General features: G+C 42.0%; 1 protein-coding gene across 2 annotated transcripts in view; it reads left to right on the forward strand.

Moving 5' to 3' along the window:
- AP3D1 (adaptor related protein complex 3 subunit delta 1) overlaps positions 1-24,872 on the forward strand; it is a 142,659-nt gene that overhangs the window by 64,353 nt on the left and 53,434 nt on the right. Inside the window, exons 16-24 of one of the 2 annotated variants that reach the window (XM_083179420.1) lie at positions 4,141-4,286; positions 9,679-9,820; positions 9,998-10,069; positions 15,288-15,363; positions 15,503-15,687; positions 16,074-16,147; positions 18,530-18,695; positions 20,146-20,268; positions 21,412-21,459. In XM_083179420.1, the coding sequence (XP_083035546.1) occupies positions 4,141-4,286; positions 9,679-9,820; positions 9,998-10,069; positions 15,288-15,363; positions 15,503-15,687; positions 16,074-16,147; positions 18,530-18,695; positions 20,146-20,268; positions 21,412-21,459 (1,032 nt within the window). Of the gene's footprint in view, positions 1-4,140; positions 4,287-9,678; positions 9,821-9,997; positions 10,070-15,287; positions 15,364-15,487; positions 15,688-16,073; positions 16,148-18,529; positions 18,696-20,145; positions 20,269-21,411; positions 21,460-24,872 lie in introns of both variants that reach the window. The other variant, XM_083179419.1, reaches the window with a different exon arrangement.

Below are 24,872 nucleotides of genomic sequence, written 5' to 3' on the forward strand. Positions count from 1 at the left end.
CTTGCTGATCAATGAAGAGTGTGAATGAGGTGAGATTGCCTTACAAATTAAGGATAAATGCATATGGTAATCTAACAGTCACATAAGACAAATCACAGTGTTGATATTGCCTCCAAGGCCAGTATTCAATGCTCTAGATTCTCCGTTCTTTTTCGGTGAATCGGGCTGTTTTCACTCTCTCTGGGCGAGATGTATTAAAATACATTGCCGCCCCCCCCCCCGCGATGCCAGCGCATATGTACTAACAAATGCGGCTGGCATCGCGGTGCGGTAACGGACCCCCCCCCACCGCGATACATGTACTCTGGTCTGCGGGGGGTCTCCTTCACCTCCTAGCCGGCTTCTGCTGCCTACACGCTTGGGACAGTTAAGCAGGCTGTCCCCGGCGCCTCCTCCTCCCCCCCCCCCCCCCCCCCCCCCCCCCTGCAGCCGGAAGGACGTCCGACTGTGTTGATAGGGGGAGGAAGGGCTTACCTTCCGGGTTTCAGGAGGACCTGCAATAAGGTAAGCCCAAGGGGGGGGGGGGGGAAGGGGGGGGGGCGGCGAGGCGGAGGGGTTGCGGCGACGGGCGGCAAAAAGAAGCCCATAGGCTTCTATAGGGTATCGCCCTTGTTAATTCCACTATCCACGCCACCCCGAAGCGTGGCTTTACATGTCCTACGACCTTTTCGTACCCCCACTATCCACGTCGGCGTGGAGTTGATTTTATATAGTGTGGCGAGCACACCGAGCCCGAAGCGTGGCAAGCGCACGCACATAACTTCACAGGTATACGTGTCCGCTCGCCACTTTATAAGATCAACTCCACGCCGACATGGATAGTGGGGGTATGAAAAGGTCATAGGACGCGTGGATAGTGGAATTAACAAGGTCGACAGCTGTTACGTCGACTAGTGTCATTGTGAACAGGTTTAATAGTGTTTTGCACAGTGCACCCCTATGTACCCCTACACCCTACTAAATCTAGACGCTTTTCCGTCTAAATTCAGATGCCCCCTTGTTTGCGGTTTGCAAAGAGTCTAGATTCAGACACTTTAGCGTCTAAATTTTAGCGTCTGTATTTGGGACACCCCCTTTGATAGCGGTGTGCCGGGGTGTCCGCTGTGGAACTACAAGTACCACAATGACCTGTCACCGCTGGGCAGCGCACGCTGCTGCTGCCAGCGCTATGCTGATAACGTATATTACTTCTAGAGCGGCACTCGTTCAGTAAATACAGAGTCTGGCAAGCGGTGGCGCGCGTGAAACTACACAAGTACCATTTATTTTTTTCACATGACGTCAGCTGGGGGCGGGGATTCTCTTATTAGATATTCACTGCACTGGTCCTGCTCATTACATATGCATGAGCGGGACCAGCGCAGCCCTCCTTCTCCTCCCTGATAATGCAGGGACCCCCTGCCTGCTGGTGGGTGGTATGCAGCAGGGTCTGGCAGCACAGGCTCAGGTTGGGTAGTGCTGGCGGGTAGGGGGTCCCTACGGTGTATGTGAGATCAGTGGTGGTGATCAGCTACTAGTTCCAATCCACCGCAGGGACACTGCCGCTGATCTCACTTACACTGTATGGACCCCCTGCCCTCCAGCTCTACCCGACCTGACCCTTTGCTGCCAGACCCCACCAGCCCTCCGTCGCAGACAGGGAGGCTTCCATCTCCCTGCCTTCCGCCTGGTTCCCTGCGGCATTTAAAGTGGGGTGGGGGGTATGGGGGTGTTAAAATTTGCCGTCAGGGGCAGCGAGCCCTTAACGCATTGAATAGGGGGAGAGGGAGGGCTGGCTGCGAATCCACCATTGAATACTGCCCTAAATGGTTAGCTTGTTATTCATTAACTAAACAGAAGCTAAAGTGTTGCTGGTATTTAAAAGGTTAGTCCACAAACTATGATCTGTGGACCATCAGTGCTGAGATACTCTGCATACCCTATAACAAATCATGTGGTGCTAGAATCCTTTGTTCAAATCCTTGTTGTAAGGAATTGCAACAATCTCATCTTCCTATGCCATCAATTGCAAGGTATATTGAATGCCGATACTTATTGCTGAGTACCGGTAGGTCTTTTGTTTTATTTGTCACCATATTAAGTTATGTTTTAATACTGTCTTAATATTGCATACATACATTAAGTGTCCCAACAAGCCATTCTGTCTTTGTTTACCTTTTATGCAAATTTGTCTGTTAATAATACTGAATTTTGGACCACTAACAGCCATATACTACACCTATTAAAGCAAAAGTAGAACAGATGTTGGTTTATTACAAATGTTCTTGATATTGTTATCTATGCTAATCCATCTACAGTCTTTCACATAAATAGTTTATCAGAGCTCCATGATTGCACTTTGGCATATATATACTGTATATCCTCCATAGTCCTTTTGTGCCATATAACTTATAGACCCAGACACCTAACATGATTGAGAATCTCTGAGAGGAGCAGGGTTGCCTTTTTTTCTTTAAATGTATGTTATTATTTGCATCACAAATGCAACAAAACACCTCTGTGTACTAGAGATGTTGGGCAGCAATTTTGATCTTACAGGAATTCATTTTAAACACATTTTAAAGTTGCAGTTGAAGCACCACAAAAGTTGGCATTCGCCCTTGCAATGTAGTTTTTTCATCACAATTTGATAAGAGAAAGATGCATGGTGCATGTGCATAAACAATTGTCACTTTGGCTGTCCCGTGCCCATTGGATCGGACCTGGAGATCATACATTCTGCATGTATGATCTGCAGGTCAGACCCCCTCCCGGCGACAGGGAATGGGGATTGCATGTGATGCATCACATGTACAAGTACCGCATGATATCCTTCCCGGGTGTCTCAAGGCTGATTGTTTGCAACGTCTTCTCCAAAGGGAGAAGTTGCATAGGTCTAGTACTTTCAGTATGTAATATGTGCTTTATAGAGATGAGAGCAGTAAAACTGAAGAGATGGATGACGGTTGCAATCTTAGTTCCTCCTTTTACACCCAATCCTTGGCAAAGATCGCGGAATTGCGACTTTTCAACATGCTAAATATACCAGATCCCTCAACGGGATTAGTACTAAATCCCGGCGGTTGGAATTCCAGCGTTCAAAATCCCGACAAGGGGGGACGTGGATCCCCCCCCCCCTTGCGGGTTCAGTGCGCTCACCACACAGCGGGCCCGGTGCCTCGCTACGCTCGGCACACAAATTTATTCTCCCTTGATGGGTGTCGTACCAATCAACGGACTAGAAGTGTAATCTCCTGTGCCACACTGAACAATAGTAAAACAATAACAGTAAATGAATTATGGAGAATGAAGATATCAAACATAAACCTCTAAACGGAGCTGTAGTTAAATGCTAATGCAGGCAATGTTTGTAGTCATAGCACCTGTCAACATTTACATGTTTTAAAACCCCTTAGATGCTTTCCCAATAACCATTTCATTTTATTATTTATGTAGCCTCACAAGAAATTTAAAGACTGCATCCTAATAACTAATAATATTCAGCTATCCATAAGTTAGCCTTGCAGACAATACGTAGAAGCTGTTTCTATATTTTGCTCCTGCATTTTCTTCAGGTTCTTGATAAGTTATAGGCATTAACAGTACTTAGATTAATGAGAGATGTTCCCTCCAATGGCACCTTAATATAGGAATAATACATCCCTATATGAAAGGGGGCGGTCCTCTTCTCCAACTAAATGTAAAATCCTAAAACGTAAAAATACTGTACGTTCCTCTTACTCATCCAACGTGGATGAGTAAGAGGAACGTACGGTATTTTGCGGTCTTATGATTTTACATTTAATTAGAGAAGAGGACCGCCCCCCTTTCATATTGTGATGTATTATTCCTATATTAAGGCGCCATTGGAGATAACACCTTTCATTACTCTTTGTCTTCATTGTTAGTGGTGTGGGGTCACCATTTCTGGTGTACCCACCATAGGCTGCCATGTGCACCAACTGATTTTTTTTCTTTTATGTCTATGCCATTATCAGTACTTAATTCCAAAAATATAGTAATTGTTTAATTAGCTCCAGGCACCTTTATTAAATGCCATTGCTTCATACATACCATAGAGATAAATCTGTTATGCTTTTATATTGGAAGCCTTTTGCAAATATTCCTTTTTGAAGTTTTCTGTTCATTTGTCTGTTACAGGCTTCCTGCATACTGCAGCTCATCAAATATATACTGAAGCTACAAGCAAAGGAGGTCCCTGTTGCTGAGGAGGTTATGGCTCTGTTTGCTGGTGAACTGAACCCAGTTGCCCCAAAAGCTCAGAAAAAAGTCCCTGTACCTGAAGGGTATGTTGCGAAAAAAATGTATAATCATTTTGTTTAAATAATTGCTCATAACTACATTTAGGCCAGTATTCAATGCCTCTGATTCGCCATTTTTTTCAGCGAATCTGGCAATTCGCCTCTTTTCTGGCTAATTTTCTCACAGAAAAAACAATTCGCCCTATTCAATGGACACAATTCGCTGCAAATGAAGAGCGAATGTCTGGCGATTCGCCGGTGGTTTTCAATTGGTTTTTCAGTGGAATTCGCCGAGAGTGTATTCAATGCTGAAGTGGAGAACTGCTTTCTCCAGTTATTTTTGTCAGGATTCTCCCATTTTACATTCGGCATCTTTTTTAGGTGAACTGGAATGTGATCTTTGAAAAGAAAGCGTTTGTTATTTTTATTTTGGTTTCAAAAAATAATCAGATTTTTTCTGTGAAGGGGCATGCTATTTTTATTCATGTGCTTGCAGCGCATGAATATATATATTTTTTTTATTTATTTTTTAAACAATATATATATATTTTTTTATATATACACATTCACCAGCAGGGGGCTGAGCCGGGAGCCGCTCATTAATATTCATATGTTCACTGCACACTGGTCCCGATCATTACATATGCACGATCGGGACCAGTGTGTAGCGGCTCCCTAACACAGCCCCCTGCCAGCTCCGGGGGGCTCTCCCTGTGTCCCCGACAGCCCTCCTTCACCTCCACAGTGTCCGGCGCAGGCAGGGAGGCTTCCATCTCCCTGCCTGCAGCCGTTTTCCGGCTCCCTGCGGCATTCGCCGGGGGGGTTGAAATTCACCGCCAGGGGCAGCAAGCCCCTGAGGCGTTGAATAGGGGGTGAGGGAGGGCTGGCAGTGAATGCTGCAGCCCTCCGGAACCCGGCAATTGTGCAGCGAATCCAAAACAGGATTCGCTGCACAAGGGGAATTAAAGTATTGAATACCTGCCTTAGTAGAGAAGTAAGAGGTGAATGTATACATAAAAAAAAGAGTTCAGTACAAATTTTATTATTATTCTGTTGAATGAATATATATATATATATATATATATATATATATATATATATATATATATATATGTGCCTCCTGTTGTATCACCACCACCACCTTAAAATTCAGATGGAGATAGACATTTTAGGTAAAATGGTTGTACAATTTATTATAAAATCAACAAGATAATTTTCAATGTTGTTCCATATGGAGTCAAGATCTTCTTAATCACAATAACCCAACGCGTTTCGTCATATAGACTTCATCAGGGGTGTAACATATATGACTCACAACGGCATGTGCTCTTGATTAAAAGCGATTAAGCTGGTTCCTCAGTGGATACTTGAACCGACTAAAACGGTGTCTCACTCTCAATATAGAATGGGGCAAAATGGGTGATATGGAGAGGTTTTTTTGTATGTCAATCCTCTCCTAAGCAGATGCTGAATCTCCCACGCTGCCACTCCAAATAGCTGCAGATATATATATATATATATATATATATATTATTATTATGTTTTTTTTTTTTTTTATGGTAGTTTCTCTGTTGGTACATTGGTGGCTTCTCTAGCAGTTGTGAATGCTTTTAATAATTGTGTTATATGAAACAAAAAAACCTTAACATGTTGGGTTCAAGTAAGGCCACAAGCTTTTGTGCATATGCAACTTAATCAGTGCTACTATAACTAGTAGTTACTGTCTGTCCTCAAATATATCACATATTCATTGGCTGGACAAGTACAAATAGCTGCTAATATAAAGCATAACAGGCTTCTCACTATGTAGGAGAGGAGTCTGCTAAATCTTATTAATTTAAATGTAAGACAAAGGTAACTTTTTATATTGTGTACTTCTTGCTTTTTTCTTTGGTGAAATCCCTGTTATTAGACAAAAGCCTTCCTTCTTAAAACATGAAAAATAAAATAGCTGCTTCCCTTTGAGACTCCTTTAAAATACCAAGGGGTAGATTTATGGAGCACTCTTTTGGTGTTTATGCCTAATATTTAAAAGCAATCAAAAGGTAATATAGCATTCTGTGCTGGTTTTCACAAAAACAAGCTCTGTTCTTTTTTGAGATTAGATAAATTTTAGTGTTCATTCTAGCACCCACCATATTTGAAAACCCAGGCAGTTCCTCTTTCCTGCCTGGAGTGTCGCTGTCTGCTGTAGTGCTTCTAGCACAGTGAGATCTGTATATCAGCACTGATATACAAACCAGAGCTGTGCTAGAAACACCGTATCAGACAGCGACACCCCAGGCAGGGAAGAGGAACTCCATGGGTTTTCAAATATGGTGGGTGCTAGAATGAACACTACATTTGTAGACCGCTGATGTGGTGCAAAGCATGCTATTCAATATGACAGAAATAATAAAATTTTAAACTGTAAGAAAGCATTATATACATTTTTAAAAATGCATTATGTAAACATTGCATAAGGCTTTCTATATTTCTTTCAAACTTTTTTATGGCAAATCAGACAGTGGTCATTCATTGGTCTATTTGATTTAACTTCTAAATCAAATAAATAAATAAATTAACTTATAAATCTTTGTGTGTACCCTGCCTAAATCTGATCAGAAGTGCCAGGTTTTACAAACTGATCCTTCGAAAAAATAATTTGTTTATTTGGTAGTGTAGCTTGACCAGGATTACGTTTTTCCCTAGATTTGAACTTGGTGCCTGATCACAGGACAAATTTGATCAAAAAACGGGCAAAACCATGTGCACTGCAGGAGGAGCAAATGTAACATGTGCAGAGTTAGATTTGGATGAGTTGCATTCATACTGACTGCTACTGTATATTGCAGTATTAAAATTTACCCTGCACGGAAACAAAATAACTCGCCCAAATCTAATGTCTGGTACACACCGCAACGATTGAGATCAGGAGCAGATTGTAAGACAATTGTATGATTGTCTCGCGATCTGTTGAAGCACACATCTGCTCCTGATCGTTAGTTGAAGGGGATGTTTTCCAATCCTACAGTACCTGTTGCAGGTAGGATCTGAAAAATGACCAAATGACCAGCAGGGCCACGCATCGGATTGGAATCAGATCAGAAGTCTCCCAAAACATACCCAATCTACATACAATCGGTGGAGATTGTATCTAAATTGGGTGTTTTGAGGCCAAATCGTTCTGCTGTGTACCCTACATAACTCTCTCTGCATGTTCTATTTTCCTCAACTGCAGTGCACATGGCCCATTTTGAGATCGGGTCTGTATGAGTCCCCTAGTCAGGGCCACACACTTTCCTACATGATCTACTAGACTTAAAGATAAGCACAGAGTAAATGAACTAAGCCTACATTTCACCTGGTTTATGTCTGACATAGAACCTGTGTAATTCACAAGTGCACTGGTTTAAAGGATAGTGTGGTAAGCCTGTGCCGGGCGCTCACACACAACAGTACGGGCGTGGGGCGATGGGCCGGGCGATTTGCCCATGGGAACGCCCAGAGTTTCATGTGCGTTCCCATGAAAACGTTTGGCGTTCTCATGCTAATGCACCGTGGGTGGGCAGCTGACATCACTGGATGTCCCCTTCCCACCCAGTCATCACACAGGACACACTTAAAAGTAAGACACCTGAGAGTGTCTTTGTTTTGCGTGTACTCTTCACATCATTTGATGGTTGGCGACCATTGAATGATGATGGTGTTGCCCCATAGGCTGTGAATGGATGTTTATGCAAAACATCCATTTGCAGCCGTGCGGGCGAATTTGCCCTGGAAGGGGTGGCAGATGGCAATGCGAGTGACAGGCTGGCTAAAAAAGATGCTGGGGTTCTGAGCTAGGTCTAGGTACCAACCTGTCACCCAAAAGCTAGTTTGAGGCCCCAGCTTGTGTGTGAAAGCCGTATAAGTGATCTTTATATCTGGCAGAATGTTCATAACTATTGACTTAGTGGGTATTTCCTGATGTCAACATTTCCTAGCAGCTAAACTGCAGGGTGACCCATTCCTTGACTATTCTGTCAGATTGGGCCTTTGGTCTTTCTGTGCGGTTTCAGCTGCTTTTAACTCTACAGTAGGTGAGGAAGGAACTGGTAGCTCTCATTTATTTGTGGTGTTCTTTCTATATGTACATTACAGATCTTTTGGTAGAAACTGCCCTATAACTACCTGTTGCTTTGTGTGTGTCTCCCCGAATGCTTGTGTGTATTGCACTACACAGGCCATTGTCCAGGACATGCTAGATCTCTATGGCAAGTGTATACCCTGGGAAGCATGCAATCTACACAGACTTATTTTATTTGTGCAGTTGAAGTTTATTCCTCAGACATTGGCTAGAACAGTGATGGCTAACCTTGACACTCCAGCTGTTGTTGACCTACACATACCAGGATGCCCTGCTACAGTTTTACTATTTGGGCATGCTAAAACAGAATGCTGGGATGTGTAGTTCAACAACAGCTGGAATGTCACGGTTAGCCATCACTGGGTTTTTTGTTTGTAGTTATTTGTTTTCTATTTTGTACTATAAAGCTTTATCATCTAATTTCACAATCATAATGCACTCTGCAACTGACTACTGTATACCTGATCTGTCAGTACAATCTTGATTTCCAAGTTCCTTTTAAAGCAATACATTATAATTTTAGTTCTAGGGCAGAGTCCTTCTACATAAGATGATCTTGAAGACCTTAAAATCTGTGATAAGGAACTACTGTAGGAGGCAACGTTTGCTAAATATTTCTCTGTGTTCTATGAAGAAATTTTAAATTACAATACTATTCATACAAAAAGACGACATATTTTATTTTGAATAGTACTGTTGGTTTTAATTTCCTGTTTAAACACAGAAGCTCTAAGAAAACGTACACCTAGATGTCAGAATATCTGCTGGTCCTCTGATTCCAACAATTGGGGATGGCTTTTGTACAAACAAATAGTGGTTAATATTAGTACTGTGTTTCACTAGGAAAACATGTTACAGTGTGCAGGTCCATTCTACAGTAACTGTGACCGCATCTTGCACATAGTTTTTTGGAATTTTAAAAAATTCAGTATGTTTTGTGGTGGAGGCCAGTTTTGGATGACTTGTGCTGAGCACTAAAACTCTAAGTTGTAAAGCGGCAGCTTGTGGTGGTTGATTGAAATTATTTTTAGATTGAAGTTTAATATTCAACCATTTCCTGTGTAATTCTGCTGTTTTAAAGCTGATCATTATATTCAGAATGGGGTGTTGTCCTTTTTTTCAACATGTTGTTTTATATTTGACATGTGTTGCAATGTGCTGCAGAAAATATAAAGGAAAATAATATATAAATGTTTGTGGATGGAAATTCATGAACACTTCTGCTTTTGAGGGATAGTAAGTTTCCTCTTTGTACTTTTGTTTGATATCTCCTGTCTATAACTGGAAATTATTTCAGCTTTATTTTTCCTGTCCTTTTTTATCTTTCAGTTTAGACTTGGATGCCTGGATCAATGAGCCACCTTCAGATAGTGAATCTGAAGATGAAAAGCCCAAAGCGATCTTCCAGGATGAGAAGCAGACTCATACAAAGTCATCCCGACCAGAGATTGACGAGGACGAGTTGGCAAGGGTAAGTTAATTGTATTAATAATATAATATACTTCATGTCGTCATGATAAGTTATTTCTGAAGTACAATGGTTATACAAATATTTCAGATTATAGCAATTAACTGGTATAGCTTTTGCAGTGGGTTTTTTTTATGCGAATATTTACGTTTGCATTGCTGTTTGAATTTTTTTTAATAGAGGCGTGCTGCTCGGAAAGAAGAACAAGCCAATAACCCATTCTACATTAAAAGCTCTCCCTCCCCACAGAAGGTATTTACAGCTGTCAGTGACGCTTGTGTGTAGATAACAGATTGATGTTTTTAAATATGTTACTGGCACTTTCTTGATTATCCATAGGGGACACAGTCTACTACACTAGGTATAGGTGGCTCAGCTGGAATCTGAACACAAATTATTATTATTATTATTTTTTTTTTCAGCAGTCCAGGCTTTCATTACCTTTTACCCCCTTCCATGAATCAGGCCCCATTTTTTATGTTTGATGCCTGCAAGCAATGGGCATGGTTTTCCAAGGTCTGTTTTAAGCAGCCTTTAATATTGGTTATTTTTATTTTATTATTACTAAGTATGTCAGTGAGACGGTGTCCTATGAGATGTTCTCATTGCTGCTCAACTGAGCACCAGTGCCGGCAGTCGCAGCACTGGCAACTGGACAATTGGCCGGGCTCTGCACTGCACATCACAGGAACCGCAGTTAGAGCCCAGGTTGTCTCCACATTAGATCACCAGGGCATTTTATTGGCAGTGAGGTACTTCATACTGCTGTTGCTTTGGAGTCTGGGCCAGAAGGGCGAGGCGTGCTTTCTCTGTAAGCCCCTCCCCACACATTCCCAGGCAACCAACCTCAGGACTTATTCTTCCTCTCACCTCCCTCCTAGAGATGCTGAGCTGACTTTTCCTGCATTGCCTGCAACAGCAACTCATCAGAGTACCAATGGCTCATTGTCTCCTCACTCTTTTGGTCAGGTTATTTATTCAGCTTCTTCCTCCTCTGTTGGACATTGGTTTGTTGAGCATGTTTTGCCCATTTAATTGCATTGAAAGGTTTGTGTGCATAGGAGGAATACTTTGATCTTTGTTTTCTACATTCTTCTCACTTCTGATTTTGCTCAGTTTTTTTTCTTATACTGATATACAGATACTGCTGATAGTTGTTTCACTGGAGTGATCACCAATTTGTCTATTGGCATTTACAATTTGATCTCACTTTCCTACATAGCCCTGCTATTTTATATATTGTGGTGCTTTAACATTCATGACATTACCCCTTGCTAGCACACCACTGTCTGGCAACTGTTGTGTGTAGAGACATCCCTCCATGTCTTCTAAGGTAAAACCGCATGGGGAGGTACTGTAAGTGCTTCTTTGTGTGTAACTGTAGGTCCTGTGCTGTAATGCTTTCTTCTCAGGTTCAGTACCTCGATGGTCAGGGCCTGATTAAAGGTTCCAGATGCTCTAGGACAGGCATGTCCAAACTATGGCCCTCCTGCTGTTGCAAAACTACAAATCCCTTCATGCTTTGCCACCATTTTGCTATTAGGGAATGATAAAACTATGGCAAGGCATGCTGGGATGTGTAGTTTCGCAACAGCTGGAGGGCCACAGTTTGGACATGTCTGCTCTAGGCTAAACATATGTAGCACCCCTTGTAATTCTGCTAACACACGTGCATGGGTGCTCAGAAAATTGCCTGTGCTACTGCCCATGTGCCTGTAAGGAAGGTTATTCAACTGGCATGTTGTATCTAACGCTTGTGGTGTGTGAAGGAGAAAAGCTTTAGGCTGACCAGCTGGCTTTTTTTTTTTTTTAGCAAAATGTACATATAGCCATGGTTCCATCAGTAAGTTACATTGGCACAGCTCTAACCCCCACAGTACATAGGGACAGGTGATTGCTAACAAGCAAGGAATAAATGATGCCTTAATTTTATTCCTCGGCTGTCACCTGGTGTTTCTTGAGGTTCTTGTGGTTCCAGCTTCCGATGAAAAAGCAGCATGGTTTTCTGTATTGTAGGCAATATTGCAGATGTTAACTAGCAAACCCCAGGCCCTCTCGCCCTGCTAGCCTTCCTACAGTCATGGGCCATGCCACCTGTTCACGATTCACCTCCTACACCTGCAGAACCACCATGGATGTAGTCATGCAGTCTGCAGGGTCTGGAGCAAGTGTCAGCGTATTTGCAACAAATGCTAGACAAGGACCAAATGCAAGCATGCTGGGCAAGATAGTTCTATGCCTTTGCCAGGATATGACTGATTTGGTGGTGTCATTGGATCATGAGCATAATGTTTCCATTACCTCTGATGTTAAAACCTCCTCTATCCTAAAGGGATTGTTGCCACTATTGGATTTTGAGGCCCTAAACAAGGCATCTCGGTCTCCACTGGTAATCAAGATGTATACGGTGATTGGGTCGTCAAATGAAGGTTGACATGGCTTATGTCAACACCCCAAATAGGTCGACATGTTTGTAAGGTTTTTTTTTTTTTTTTTGTGCTGACTGGCGGTATGTCATGCTCTACCATCCACTAGGGCGTGGAAGGAGAAAAGAATAGTGTGCCGAGCATAGCAAGGCACCTTGCCTGAAGCATGGCGAGCGCAGCGGTGCACCGATACAGAGCCCATGTCAACATTCGGGACAAGAAAGTGAAAAACCTTTGTCAACCTTCTGACTGTCGACCTAATGCTTGTGTCAAGATTGCATCCATGTTGACCTTAAGCATGTCGACATAATTGAGATGTTGACCTAAGCCGTATCGACCTTCTGTGGTCAATATATTATTATACTCATATATATGTATATATAATGCCTGTTTATCTAATGCATGTCAACCCAATGACCCATACCTGATCAAGGACTCTGAGCAGACATCTAAGTCAGATCCCTTGGCATTTAATCATCAGAAGAAAGAGAAGTTCTTCTGTTCATCTTGATTACCTCCAAGTGGAGGCTCACCCTAACAAGTGCTTTTTGAAATCTCTAGTGAATTGCTTCCTTTTGTCCACTACCAGTTGCTGATGGGGCCAAATGGGGAGTCTCATACTCCAGTGGATGCTTCGAAATCGATAACCATTTCTATCCCTAACACTACACTAGGCCAAACGATGGGTTTTTCCACAAGAAACTTTAATACAAATTCCTCCTTTAGTGTAATAGGCAGACAGCCATAAATATTGGCAAGAGGAGGCTGCACATTCCAGCAATTTAGTAGCAAATAATATCCTCAGTCAGAAAGAAAGGCTACTTGCCAATATTTATGGCTGTCTGCCTATTACTCTAAAGGAGGAATTTGTATTAAAGATTCTTGTGGAAAAACCTATCGTTTGGCCTCCACAGATACCTTGATGGGAACGTACATTCATATTGCTGAGTGAGTTGGGGTATGCACCTCATTCCTGTCGGTTTTTAAGTATAGACACCACCTTGAGAGTCCTACATTGGCACTTAAAAAGATACCTTGATAGGATTCATTTCAATCCATTTGAGGACCAGTTTTGAAAACCACACATTTGAAGGGAAGTACCTTTCTCATTCTATGAGCGCCAGTATATCTCTCTCTGAAATTTGTATTTTGTGTATGTTTTTTGGGGAGTGGTGTCTCCCCATCAGGTGTTGAGATTAACTTGGCTGCTGCGCCAGAAGGCTTTTTCACTTATCTGTTTTTGTTTCTTATTTCTTTCCCTGGCAAATTTGTAGTTCTTAAATATCAAGATTTGCACCTTCTTGGGCCACTGTCAGGTATCACTCCCCTCTGGCATTCACATTCTAAGCTCTCTAGTTCAGGGTGCAAATTTTTACACCACTTTTAACAAAGATGTGATTTTCAGCCGGTCCCGGTTCCCCAAATATTGGGGGGGGGGGCGGGGTGTTCTCCTGTATTTAAGAAACCAGCACCATGCTCTTGGGCCTGTCATGGTTCCAAAAATATGAGTGTCAAAATATACAAGGCCGAAACATGAAAAAACCTTGGGTGGGCAGCCCTGGATGGGGTACCTGGGGGAGTGTGGATCCCCTACAATAAAAGGAACCCCCCCTCCCCCCAGTCTTAACCCTTCTAGGGCTGAAGCTTGTGTCTGTTTCCGCTATGCTGATGCTTTGTGTTTAAAAATAGAATGTAAACATTTACATTGGGTTATGCAGTGGAACTACAAGTCCCAGCAAGCCTAAAGTCCCAGCATGTGGGGCACCAATGGGCCCACTGATACTTGCAGTCCCACTGCATATCTAATGTACAAAGAAATACACACACACACACACTCCATCACACTTATTTACCATGAAATTAAATGAAGAAGTAGGTACACCTTGTTTGGTTGCAGGCGCTGCTATGCCTTAATGGTGTCCCAGACCATTTTGGTCCATAAGCAATGTTTGAGTGATGAGCATAAGCGCTGCCTGTGTTTATTTGAATGTTGAAATTTTGATATAGGGAATGAATATGCTGAGATGGAATTTGCCACATCATTTGTTCAGTTATTAATCAAAAAACTTAATGTATGGTAATGTAAATTAGCAAAAAATGGTAGGGTAGAATTGGGTTCACAATGTATAATTGTGTGGGGGTGGGTTGCGTGCGCGAGGTCTGCAACTGCGGGTGGGGTGGGGGGGGGGGGGGTGTTTGCAGAGTTGTATTGTGGCCTTAATTAAGGCCACGATACAGGTCTGCAACCCCCCGTTCCAGACCTTATACAATGCAAATTGTTAGCAAAGGCCAAGAATAAATTCCCACCCAGTCATTAGTTTGCCAGTATTGCCAAGTGTGCATGCAACTTGCCAATGCTGCCAGCTGTTGGTATCGCTACAGTGTGTATGCACCTTTTAGTAGTCACTAGTTATCTATAGAGCTGATCTTATACATTCAATTGTGTACAGGGACCCAGACAGCTCCTCTCCACTCCTCAAACTCTGGCACCCTGACTGACTGGTTGAAATATGAATAGAGAGAAAAGGGTATAAGACCATAGAGCTCTGTCTGTGGGTAGTGATTTCTGCAGAGAAGGATGAGAGAGTAGCTGGACTTATGGAGTGCAGGCATTGCGGTGCCGTAATTGGGAAGAATACATGGCGCAGGGTGCTGTTTGAGCTGGTATCCCGTGCCAGGAATACACAGGAATACTGCCAGCAGGTAGCAGCAACAGGACTACATGCATCTGTAATCCATATAGAACTTCGTAAGCGAGACACCATCCTGGCTGGTTATTGTTCATGTTATAGTGTATTGTGTGTGTGAATATTTACAATAAAGAGTTTGCAGTGAAACTAAACTGTGTACCTGATTGCTCAGAGAACCCTTATCCTCACAATCACATTTTACAGCCTCTACACACTTGAAGACACATTGGTGCTGTATCTTTTACCTTTAAAACATAATTTTCCAAAACCTCTTGGGAAGTATTGATGTCAAATGCTCACCTCTATCAAAAGTAAATTTACTGTATAAATCAAATCTGTCATTTATTCCCACAGCTCTACCAAGATTCTCCTGGCGTTGATCACATCCCCGTGGTGCAGATTGATCTGACTGTTCCCCTAAAAGTCCCAGGTATTTTCTGTTTCTTTCTGATTTCTTTATAGTGGGGTGGAGTGGAAATTTGTTGAAGTATGTATCTTTGTACTACAACTTGTATACATGCAGTGAGAATCACATTTGAGATTTACTTAATTAGGGCTTCCCGTGTCAGATCAGTATGTGAAGCTGGAGGAGGAAAGGAGGACCAAACAACGGCAGGATAAGGATAAGAAGCGGAAGAAGGATAAAGACAGGAAAGGTGGAAAAACACAGCGACATAGGTCTCTTCACACAGAGAGTGATGAAGACATTGCCCCAGCCCAGCACGTGGACATCATTACTGAGGAGATGCCAGAGGTTAGATTATCTATCCACTATGTTATATACCTATAGAACTTGCAACTCAAAATGTAGTTCTCCTAATGCCTAGCTCTAAAGACTGGAGTGACAAAGTAGGAAACTTTGGATCTAATGCAGTTGTACATTTTATTTTAATTGTTTTAAAATGTAGTTGCATAACTAAAGCAAATTGCCAAAACCCTTGACCGTAGTTAATTTTAAAAGAAGAATAATACAGTTTTTCTACGTTAAAAGAGTTGCGTGACACCCAAGCTGTCTGATGGGTCTTGGAGCTGATTTGTGCACTATGGAGGTGCAAGCAGTAATCCGAACACTGTAATGCAAAGGTCATTTGTTTTTTTCTCTAAATTTTTTTATATAATAACTAAGAATATCTGTTCTAGAATGCCCTCCCCAGCGATGATGATGACAAGGACCCAAATGACCCATACAGAGCACTGGACATAGATTTAGATAAGTATGTTTTCTGCAGCTATGTGTTTTTGTTTATATGGTTTAAGGTTTTTGCATGTCATGTGTAAACCTCAACAACTTAAAGTGTGGAACGACAAAATTAATAGTAGAACTGGCAAATAGGCAATTGGTACAACCTTGTTACTGCATAGGCTGAGAGGGGAGGCAAACTCATAGCTCTCTTGTGGACACTGTGAACAGAACTTGGAGCAGGTCTCTTCTTATCTTCTATCCTTTGCAGCTGTTGGCCTACCAGAAGGCTAAGTATCTGTCTTTTTTTAAATTGACTTTTATTGCTCTTCTGGGGCGCTGTAATGAGCTGCTAAGTGATCTGTGTTTTTAGTTCCTGCATCTGGAAGCGGGTTCCATTTGAATCAGAGGACTTCCAAATTTCGTTCAGAAGCGGGCCTTCTGAAGGTAGATCTCATTGCCTCTCAACAGAACCTCAAGGTTTCACAGTTTTGTGCTCTAGCTTTGAATTGCATGACTGCTCCATGGGGTTTTCATCTGGTGTATCAGTTTCTCCTGACCCCAATGTTGCCTCGGGTACTCAAACACATTAAGGATCAATGGGTGACTGTAGTCCTAGTGGTTTTAGGCTAGCCACACACACACACACACACACACCGTACGTCAAGCTGCTACAACCACACCTTCTGCTACAGGGTCTATTACTACAGCTTTCCTTGTTTGGCTTTTCAGACTTCGCTTTTAAAGGTTGTGTAGAACTATGCTACCTGTCTAGAAACTTGTTTTATTGAACAATTATCACAGAGTATGGAAGATCTAAATCTTGTAGTTTAAACAGAAAAAGTTTCATAGCTACAAGTTCTCTCTGCGGTTCCTATGTTCCAGCTGAAACTTTTGGGGCTTTTGACTTGAACCTGGAAATAGTTTTTCTCCCTTTAGCAAATTCCCAGGATGCTAGATGCAGGTTTATCGCTGCACAGATTCCTGCTTGTTCTTTTTGCTGCAGATAAACGTGATTGGCCAGCTACAAAACAAACTATTGCGTGTTGGTAAAACTGAATTGTTACTCAGCTTATTCTATGTCAGCATATTCCACTAGGATGGTAGCGAACTCCTGAGCCAGTGCGTCACAGGGCTACGGCCAAACAAGTCTCATACAGCCAAATCCAATGTCCACACATTTGCTTGTTTTTACACATTTTATTTTGATTCCTGCCTCCCGGCAATGCCCGTTTTATGTGTACAGTTCTTCTGTCAAACTGAATTCACTCCCTTAGTGGTGGCTGCTGATGAATGTCCCAGTCCACCCCAGTGCCTCCCAGCATTGCTGGCCTAGAAAATCAGTTTTGGTCATTTACCATTGAAACCGTTTGTCTGTAGCAAGCCGGGTGACACGGCGTTCCCTCCTTACACTCAGTCCTGTGGGGTTTTTGTTCTTAAGTCTCTTTTCATACTGGTTTGTTTGATCGAACAGATTCACTTGGCTACTGCTTCTCCTTCCCAGACGCTTAATCGTGGTAAGCCACAGGTTCTCAAACTCAGTCCTCAGGACCCCACACAGTGCATGTTTTCCAGGTCTCCTCACAGAATCAAGTGAAATAATTAGCTCCACCTGAGGATCTTTTAAAATGTGTCAATGAGTAATGAATGCACCTGTGCACCTGCTGGGTTATTTGGAAACCGTGAACAGTGTGGTGTCCTGAAGGCTAAGTTTGAGAAACCCTGTGGTAGACCATCTCTATTGCTCTGTCTCTCACATTAACATTAGCACACCTTGAATGCTTGATGTCATGTCAAAAATCTGGATGGCTTAGTCATAGTACTATCCTAGGTCAGGGCCAAATTTGGCTATAGCATATTCACAAGCAGTATGTGTTAAAGAAATGCAGGGAGAAAAAGAGGGAACAAGATACTTTGGTACTATCCAGCTGTCTAGCTGTTACTTTTGTCAGTACATACTGTATCAATAAGGTTTCTAGTGACATTACCACTGTTCTCCCCAACAAAATGTTTTACAGCATGGTGGCATTATGAGGTTGAGGGGGTGAGTACCCCTACAGTATGGGGTTTTACGTGATTACGGCATAATGGATTTATGGTCACTGAAATATTGTCTGGCTGCCCCTATGCTACAGCATATTCTTGTTTAAGTCTAGCTGAGCCTGGATCTGATGCCACAACCTCACAGCAGGGTGGTGTGGGAAAAACGCCAGAGGGTGCCCTGGTCAACAATGCCCTGAGGACAGCAGTCTTCCTATCTGGTATATTGAACTGCACTTCTTTTTAGAAATGGATTTCTAAAGGAAATACTGGTCCAATATAATTTTTGCTCTTTAACCTTGGTTATATAGTTAATTAATGCAATTATAGTTAATGCATTTTGTAGTGATGACATTCTATTTTTTATTGCTTTCAGGCCCTTAGCAGACACAGAAAAGCTACCTGTTCAAAGACACAGGAATGCAGAAAACCTAAAATCTCCCGAAAATGAAGCCTCTACCTTGGACCAAAAAATTAAAAAGTCAAGTAAAAAGGAGAAAAAGCCTCCAGAGACTGAGCGAGTCAAGAAGAAAGAAAAAAAAGTGAGTTTAAGTTGCATACCCTCCTACAGAATGCAATTGATCCACTTTTATTTGATAGAGCATCACCCAGCCTGCGTTTTTCTATTTCTATTAAAAATATTTGAACTTTTATTATCTAAGAAATAATTTTATCTTAGGGCTGTACTGCTATATTGGTCTCATAAGGGGGGGTATTCAATGTGTACCGATGTTTCCCACAGTTGTAAATATTGGCACTTTTTCAACAAGAGCATGTCAAAATTACATTCAACCTACTTATTCTTCCCGATGGTCGGAAAACCTATGGATTGGCGAAAGTGGATGCAGATTGTCGAAATGGCCGCTAACTCCGCAATTTAGCATCCGTTTTGGACAGTGCAGAGTCAACTTTCATAAACTGCTGCATTAAATAGGTTTGTAACGATTATTTCTGACTGTTGGAAATCTCTTCACACATTGAATACCCCATAGTTTCTTTTACAAGCATCAGAAACACCAAAAATAACTAATTCTACAGAAAGTAGAAGGCTATACAGAAAAAAACCCTAGAGAGCACATTAAACATAATGCATAATTGGAAGTAGTCCTTTTGGACAGTGAAGTCCATGATTTGTATAGCTCAACCTTGAAAGATGCCAGTTGAGGCATAAGTAAGAATACCCCTGGTGGAATAGATCATGCCTAGAACAGATGACAAAAAATGGGGTGAGTGCTGTACTCAAAAAAAATACATCGTGTGAAATAACCTGTACACAGAACTCCATAGTATACGCTGTCATCAGTAGATATAAAAAAAAATTGTTATTTTTTTAATTTTTGTTTTGGGAAAAGAGCAATCTAGCCACAATAAAGGCCCAATACACACTGGATGACTTTGAGCTGAAAGCCGCTCAAAACAGTATGTTTGTGCTGCTTTCAGCTCAAAGCCGCCCAGTGTGTATGCCCTGGCGGTGAGCGCTGCTGCACGTCCCTGCATCATCGCCGGGAAAGCCGTCCATCTGCTGGTATTACCAGCAGATGAGCGGCTTTGAGGACGGCTTTGCATAGTGCTGAAAAACTTGGCGCTGAGGGCATGTGGCTATAAAGGCTATTGGAGGTATTCAATGTGTACCAATATTTTCAAAATTCAAAAATATTGGCACACACACACATTCAATGCAGCTGTTTTGGGCCACATTGAAGCCATGCAAATTCGACTTTTTATAAAATCGAATCTTCATTGTTGAAAACAGCCATTAGATTGTCGAATCCACATCCGTTTTCAACAAACTGCGGCTGTTCCGACGGAAGATTAAATACTGACTGTTGAATTGGTTGAAATTTCTGACTGTTGGAAATGTTCTGAGAACTTGGAAGCAAGATTGAAGTAAATACTCTCATGAAGCTTTACTTATCTTTCTAAATATTTTAGAGCTGTATTGCTTAACTTAACATCCTCTATAGCCTTTTACTTTTAATTTGCATGTGGCAGAAAAGTAAAGGAAAAGAAGAGAAAACTAAACGCAAGAAATCTTCCCTGACCAGTACAACAAGGGAAGAGGACGAACTGGTCAAGAATGAAGATGTCAAACAGGATGAAAAAGCTCCAACAGATGTGAGTAACTGGTGATGATCATTAATGTTGATGAATGTAATTTAGTGACCAGTTTCTGTTTATTTAAATGTAAGTTTTTAATGAAGTCTTCTCTTTAAACCAACCTGTTGTGTATGTTGCCGCTTTGCCTTTTGAGGGGGGGAATTCAATTGATCCCCTGGGGCTATCTAATTATCCCCGAAATCAGCCCAATCAAGGCACTTATTGGTGTTTTTTTAGTACTTGTGTATTTGCAGGGTGCCCACTAAGCGATTTGCTTAGTGGGCTATTCTGCGTAGTGAAATCGAATCGCATGCAATTTTGTGGTGCTATGCAATGCGATTTTCCTTAGTTAATATTTAGTGCATCGCATGCCATTTGCAGTGCGATGCGATTTTTCATTGTATAAGTACCCATGCGATTTGATGGTTCATTTTAAAACCACCCATGCATACCCCCACTATCCACATCACCCCGAAGCGTGGCGAGCGGACGCGGTTACACGTCCTCCTGACCTTTTCATACCCCCACTATCCACGTCGGTGTGGAGTTAATTTTATAAAGTGTGGCGAGCGCAGCGAGCCACCAAGCCCCACGAGGGCACGCAGATTACTTTGCATGTATTCTGCGGGGCTCGCTGTGCTCGTCACACTTTATAAAATCAACTCCATGCCGACATGGATAGTGGGTGTATGAAAAGGTCGGGAGGATGCGTAACAGCGTCCTCTCGCGGGGCTCCCTGCGCTCGCCATCACATCTCATTGCATGGGTGCTCATACAATGAAAAAATCACACCGTAAATGGCATGCGATGCGGGCTGCATTGAAAATTTACATATGTAAATTGGGCGCCCTGCAAATACACAAGTACCTTTTTATTTCTCTTTATTTTGGTTACCTGCTGAGGTTACAAGAAAAATCTGTGAAAATGACCCTGTTTACGCAATTGCAGCATCGAAAACCTGTAGGTCTCGGAACTGTGTAACACTTTCAAAACCAGTACATTTTTCGTGTGCTAAAAACTGGTTTTAATCGGATTGCCCAAAAACAAATCTCAATGTCCAATAAATTGCAGTAATGTCCCATTTTGTTTTGCTACCTATAATTGAATCTCCCCTTTTAATGTTGCCCTTGATCAATTCCGGTTTTTGTTTTTTCACCCCAGGACATGGATTTCTGGCTCTCTAGCTCACAAGTACCACCACAAGAACAGGTAAGTGTGAAGGCAGAAGCTATCGATGCACAGCCTTCAAGTATTGCTACATACGCAGTTATAAAATAAATTAGTAACATTTGTTATATTATTTACATTAATTGATCATAGCGGAAGTGGACTGAAAATGGCTTTTGATGGGGTATTCGGTCAGAAGATTGACTGTAACCATATTCACATAATTAAACTGTCGACAGGCACCAGGTCAACATACTTCATGGGAAAGGGGGGAATATCATCTAGTGTACACCCAACTTAACAGTGGCTCCTGGAACGACCATCCGTTTAAAAAGTTATACTTTAAAACTTCACTGAAAGTCATCAAAGCAATTTGTGCTTGTTTGAGCAGGTAGTAGATGACCAGTCAGATGTTCCTTTGTTGGCCAATTAGCATTCAGTATTTGTGTATAAATGGTTTGATTTTACTAATCTTTTAATTAACTTTAGGCAACAATGAAGCTGTTCTCTGAAGCTTGGCAAGGAAAATCACCTTCAACTACTTTCTAGCTGAACATTAGCTATGTCACAGGAATATTGCAAATGAAATTAACTATAATCATTCTACAGTGTCAAGAATAAACAAAATTAAATTAAAAAGACTTTCAATAATCTCCCATGATCATATAGTCTAAAGCAGGGGTAGCCAACTCCAGTCCTCAAGCTACCAACAGTTCATGGTTTCCAGCCACCCAGCAGGTGCACTCATTACTCACTGGTACATTTTAAAAGATCCATAGGTGGAGCTAATTACTTCACTTGTGACGGGAAATCTGGAAAATTGTAGCTGGTTGGTTACCACTGGTCTAAAGGGGTACCATTAGTGCGATATGGCCTCTCTTTATCTGATTCCAATGTATTGCTGCAATGGATCTCATAAAAAGTGACTCATAGCATGTCATTTTCCTGTAATGCGAGGTGCTTCGCAGTCGCAGATCCTGCAAGCTGCCACGACTATTTGTCCACAGCCCGTAGCCCTTGCTGGAATTGCATACGATACATTGAGCAGTATTCAATGTTTTATTCGAGCTGTGACAGCGAGTAGTGCTAACTGCTTGCAGTCACAGCTCGCACAGTCAGTATTCAACTGACCCCCTGCACACGCAGTTTCCACATGGCTAGGTTTTTGCAGCGATAGGGAAACGGCATGTGCGGCCGTGAAAACTGAAAATTCCCTGCATTAGCCGCAAGCCTCGCAGTTTGGGGGAATCCTTACTGTCCGGAACATAGAATAGGGTGAGCGGCCGGCCGGCAAGGGGGTTTAACTGCGAGGGTTGCTTGTTTTCAGCAATCCCCTACAGCCGCATTGAATACGGCCCATTGTATGCAAAAGAATCGCATACAATGCATCCTATGCGATCCTACCGCCCAACAGCTAAAGGGTGAGTTAACGAGGTACCACATGCGATACCTCGCCCTAGTGGATGGGGGCCTTAAGAACATCAATATAAACTTCTATGTCACATTTATGATACAGAAAATAACCGTAAAAGCATATATTGTACACATCCTGTCCATATGCAAGCAGCTCCTAATATTACTTTTTAAAATAAAAGTAACACTCCCTTATAATTAAATGCAATATTGTGTGCTAATTTACTTGGGCTAAAGGACAACAATCGTGGGAGGTTTAATAGTGGAGAAAAGTTATTTTCTCTGAAAGTCATTTTTGTTTATTTGGAGACCAATGGCAACACTCATGAGATATTTTCTGTATGATTTGTCAGCAGCTGGTGTAGGATGGGCGGAAGACAATCACCTTGCGGTGGTACCTTGCACTTGACACACCTCTTAGTAATATAACAAACGGGATCTTTGCCAACTGATAAATATAATCAGAATTGATCTTATTAAAAGGAATACATTAATAAACATGCGCTAGCATATCATGTACCACAATGAGCATATATGTCTATGCAAATAAAACTTTAATTTAATACAGACAGTATACAAAATGTATAAAAAAGAAATTGGATGATATGATAATCTAAATATATCTGAGAAGTTATTCTGCTATACCAGGGCTGGGCAATTGCGGCCCTCCAGATGTTGAGGAACTACACATCCCAGAATGCTTTGCATTAGTTTTGCTATGTGGCCATGCTGAAACTGATGCAAGGCATGCTGGGATGTGTAGTTCCACAACATCTGGAGGACCGCAATTGCCCAGCCCTGTGCTATACAATAAAATAAAGCATCAGTATTCAAACTGAATGGAATAAATAAAAAGGACATGAAAACACCAGTATTCCTATGCTCTGGGTAACTGTTTTATACTAGTATCGGTACACACAAACATTGAGGGTGGGTACTTGGGGAGGGTGACAAACAGACAAACAAAGACTAACACTGTGGAATGTTCACCTCCGGAATTAATATTCCAATGTTGAAGAAAGGCTAAAAAAGTCTGTTTCTTCAAACGGTGCTTAAAACGTCTATTCCAGGCATTCCCAACCACGGTCCTCAAGGCACACCAACACTGCAGGTTTTAGTGATATCCAAGCTTCAGCACAAATGGTTTAATCAGAATCCCTCAGATGCTAATTAAGTCACCTGTGCGCAAGCCTGGATATCACTAAAACCTGTACTGTTGGTGTGCCTTGAGGACTGTGGTTGGGAATGCCTGGTCTATTCAGGCCAGAGTACCTTAGCTTAGAAGGTGGGTGATGAGAGAGCGTCTGCCGGCAGACTCCCCGCTCCTTCCACTTTGTGAATAGGTGTACTGCAGCGGGTCCACTTCACTTTCGTTGACTAGTTTTGCCACAGGTAGGCTTCGTCAGGATGAAATGTGAGACCCACATTTCATCCTGACAAAGCCTACCTGTGGCAAAACTAATCAGTGTTTTCATACGGCTGGTATTACCAGCAGAAGAATGATGGGGTGGACGACTTTCCATCGCGTAAACAGGCTAAAATCGCCAGTGTGTAACAGCGATTTTTCAGCCCTGTGAATGTCTCTATAATCGCTGTCCATACACACTGGGCAAAATCGCCCAGTGTCTATGGACCTTTAGCTGCTAGGAAAAGATATTAACTATTGGTGCCTGGACTCCAGGTCTTGACGCTCTATCCAGCTTTATGTCTGTATCTCCTACGGATTTCAAGAAAATTATTGTACAGTTAAGAACATAAGTCTCCTGTTTCCATATTGTCTCTCAGAATTCATACTAAAATAATTATTACCACCTTTAATGTTTTAAAATCATTAGTGTATTAACTTGCTGTAGGAAAGAAATGTGAAAAGTATGCGCTTTTTAGCATGACCTGCAAAACACTTTTCACCTCTGCTTGAAAGTAAATGTTTAAACCCCCTGGAATAATTGTTTGTAACTTTTAATAAAGCTACAGAGAGGAAAGCAATCTTAAGTCCCTTCATTCCACAGCGTTAGTCACTCCAAGCCTGGTGCCTTTTGTGC

The sequence above is a fragment of the Crinia signifera genome, chromosome 1 (assembly GCF_055691185.1).
Source record: "Crinia signifera chromosome 1, ASM5569118v1, whole genome shotgun sequence".
Lineage (NCBI taxonomy): Eukaryota > Metazoa > Chordata > Amphibia > Anura > Myobatrachidae > Crinia > Crinia signifera.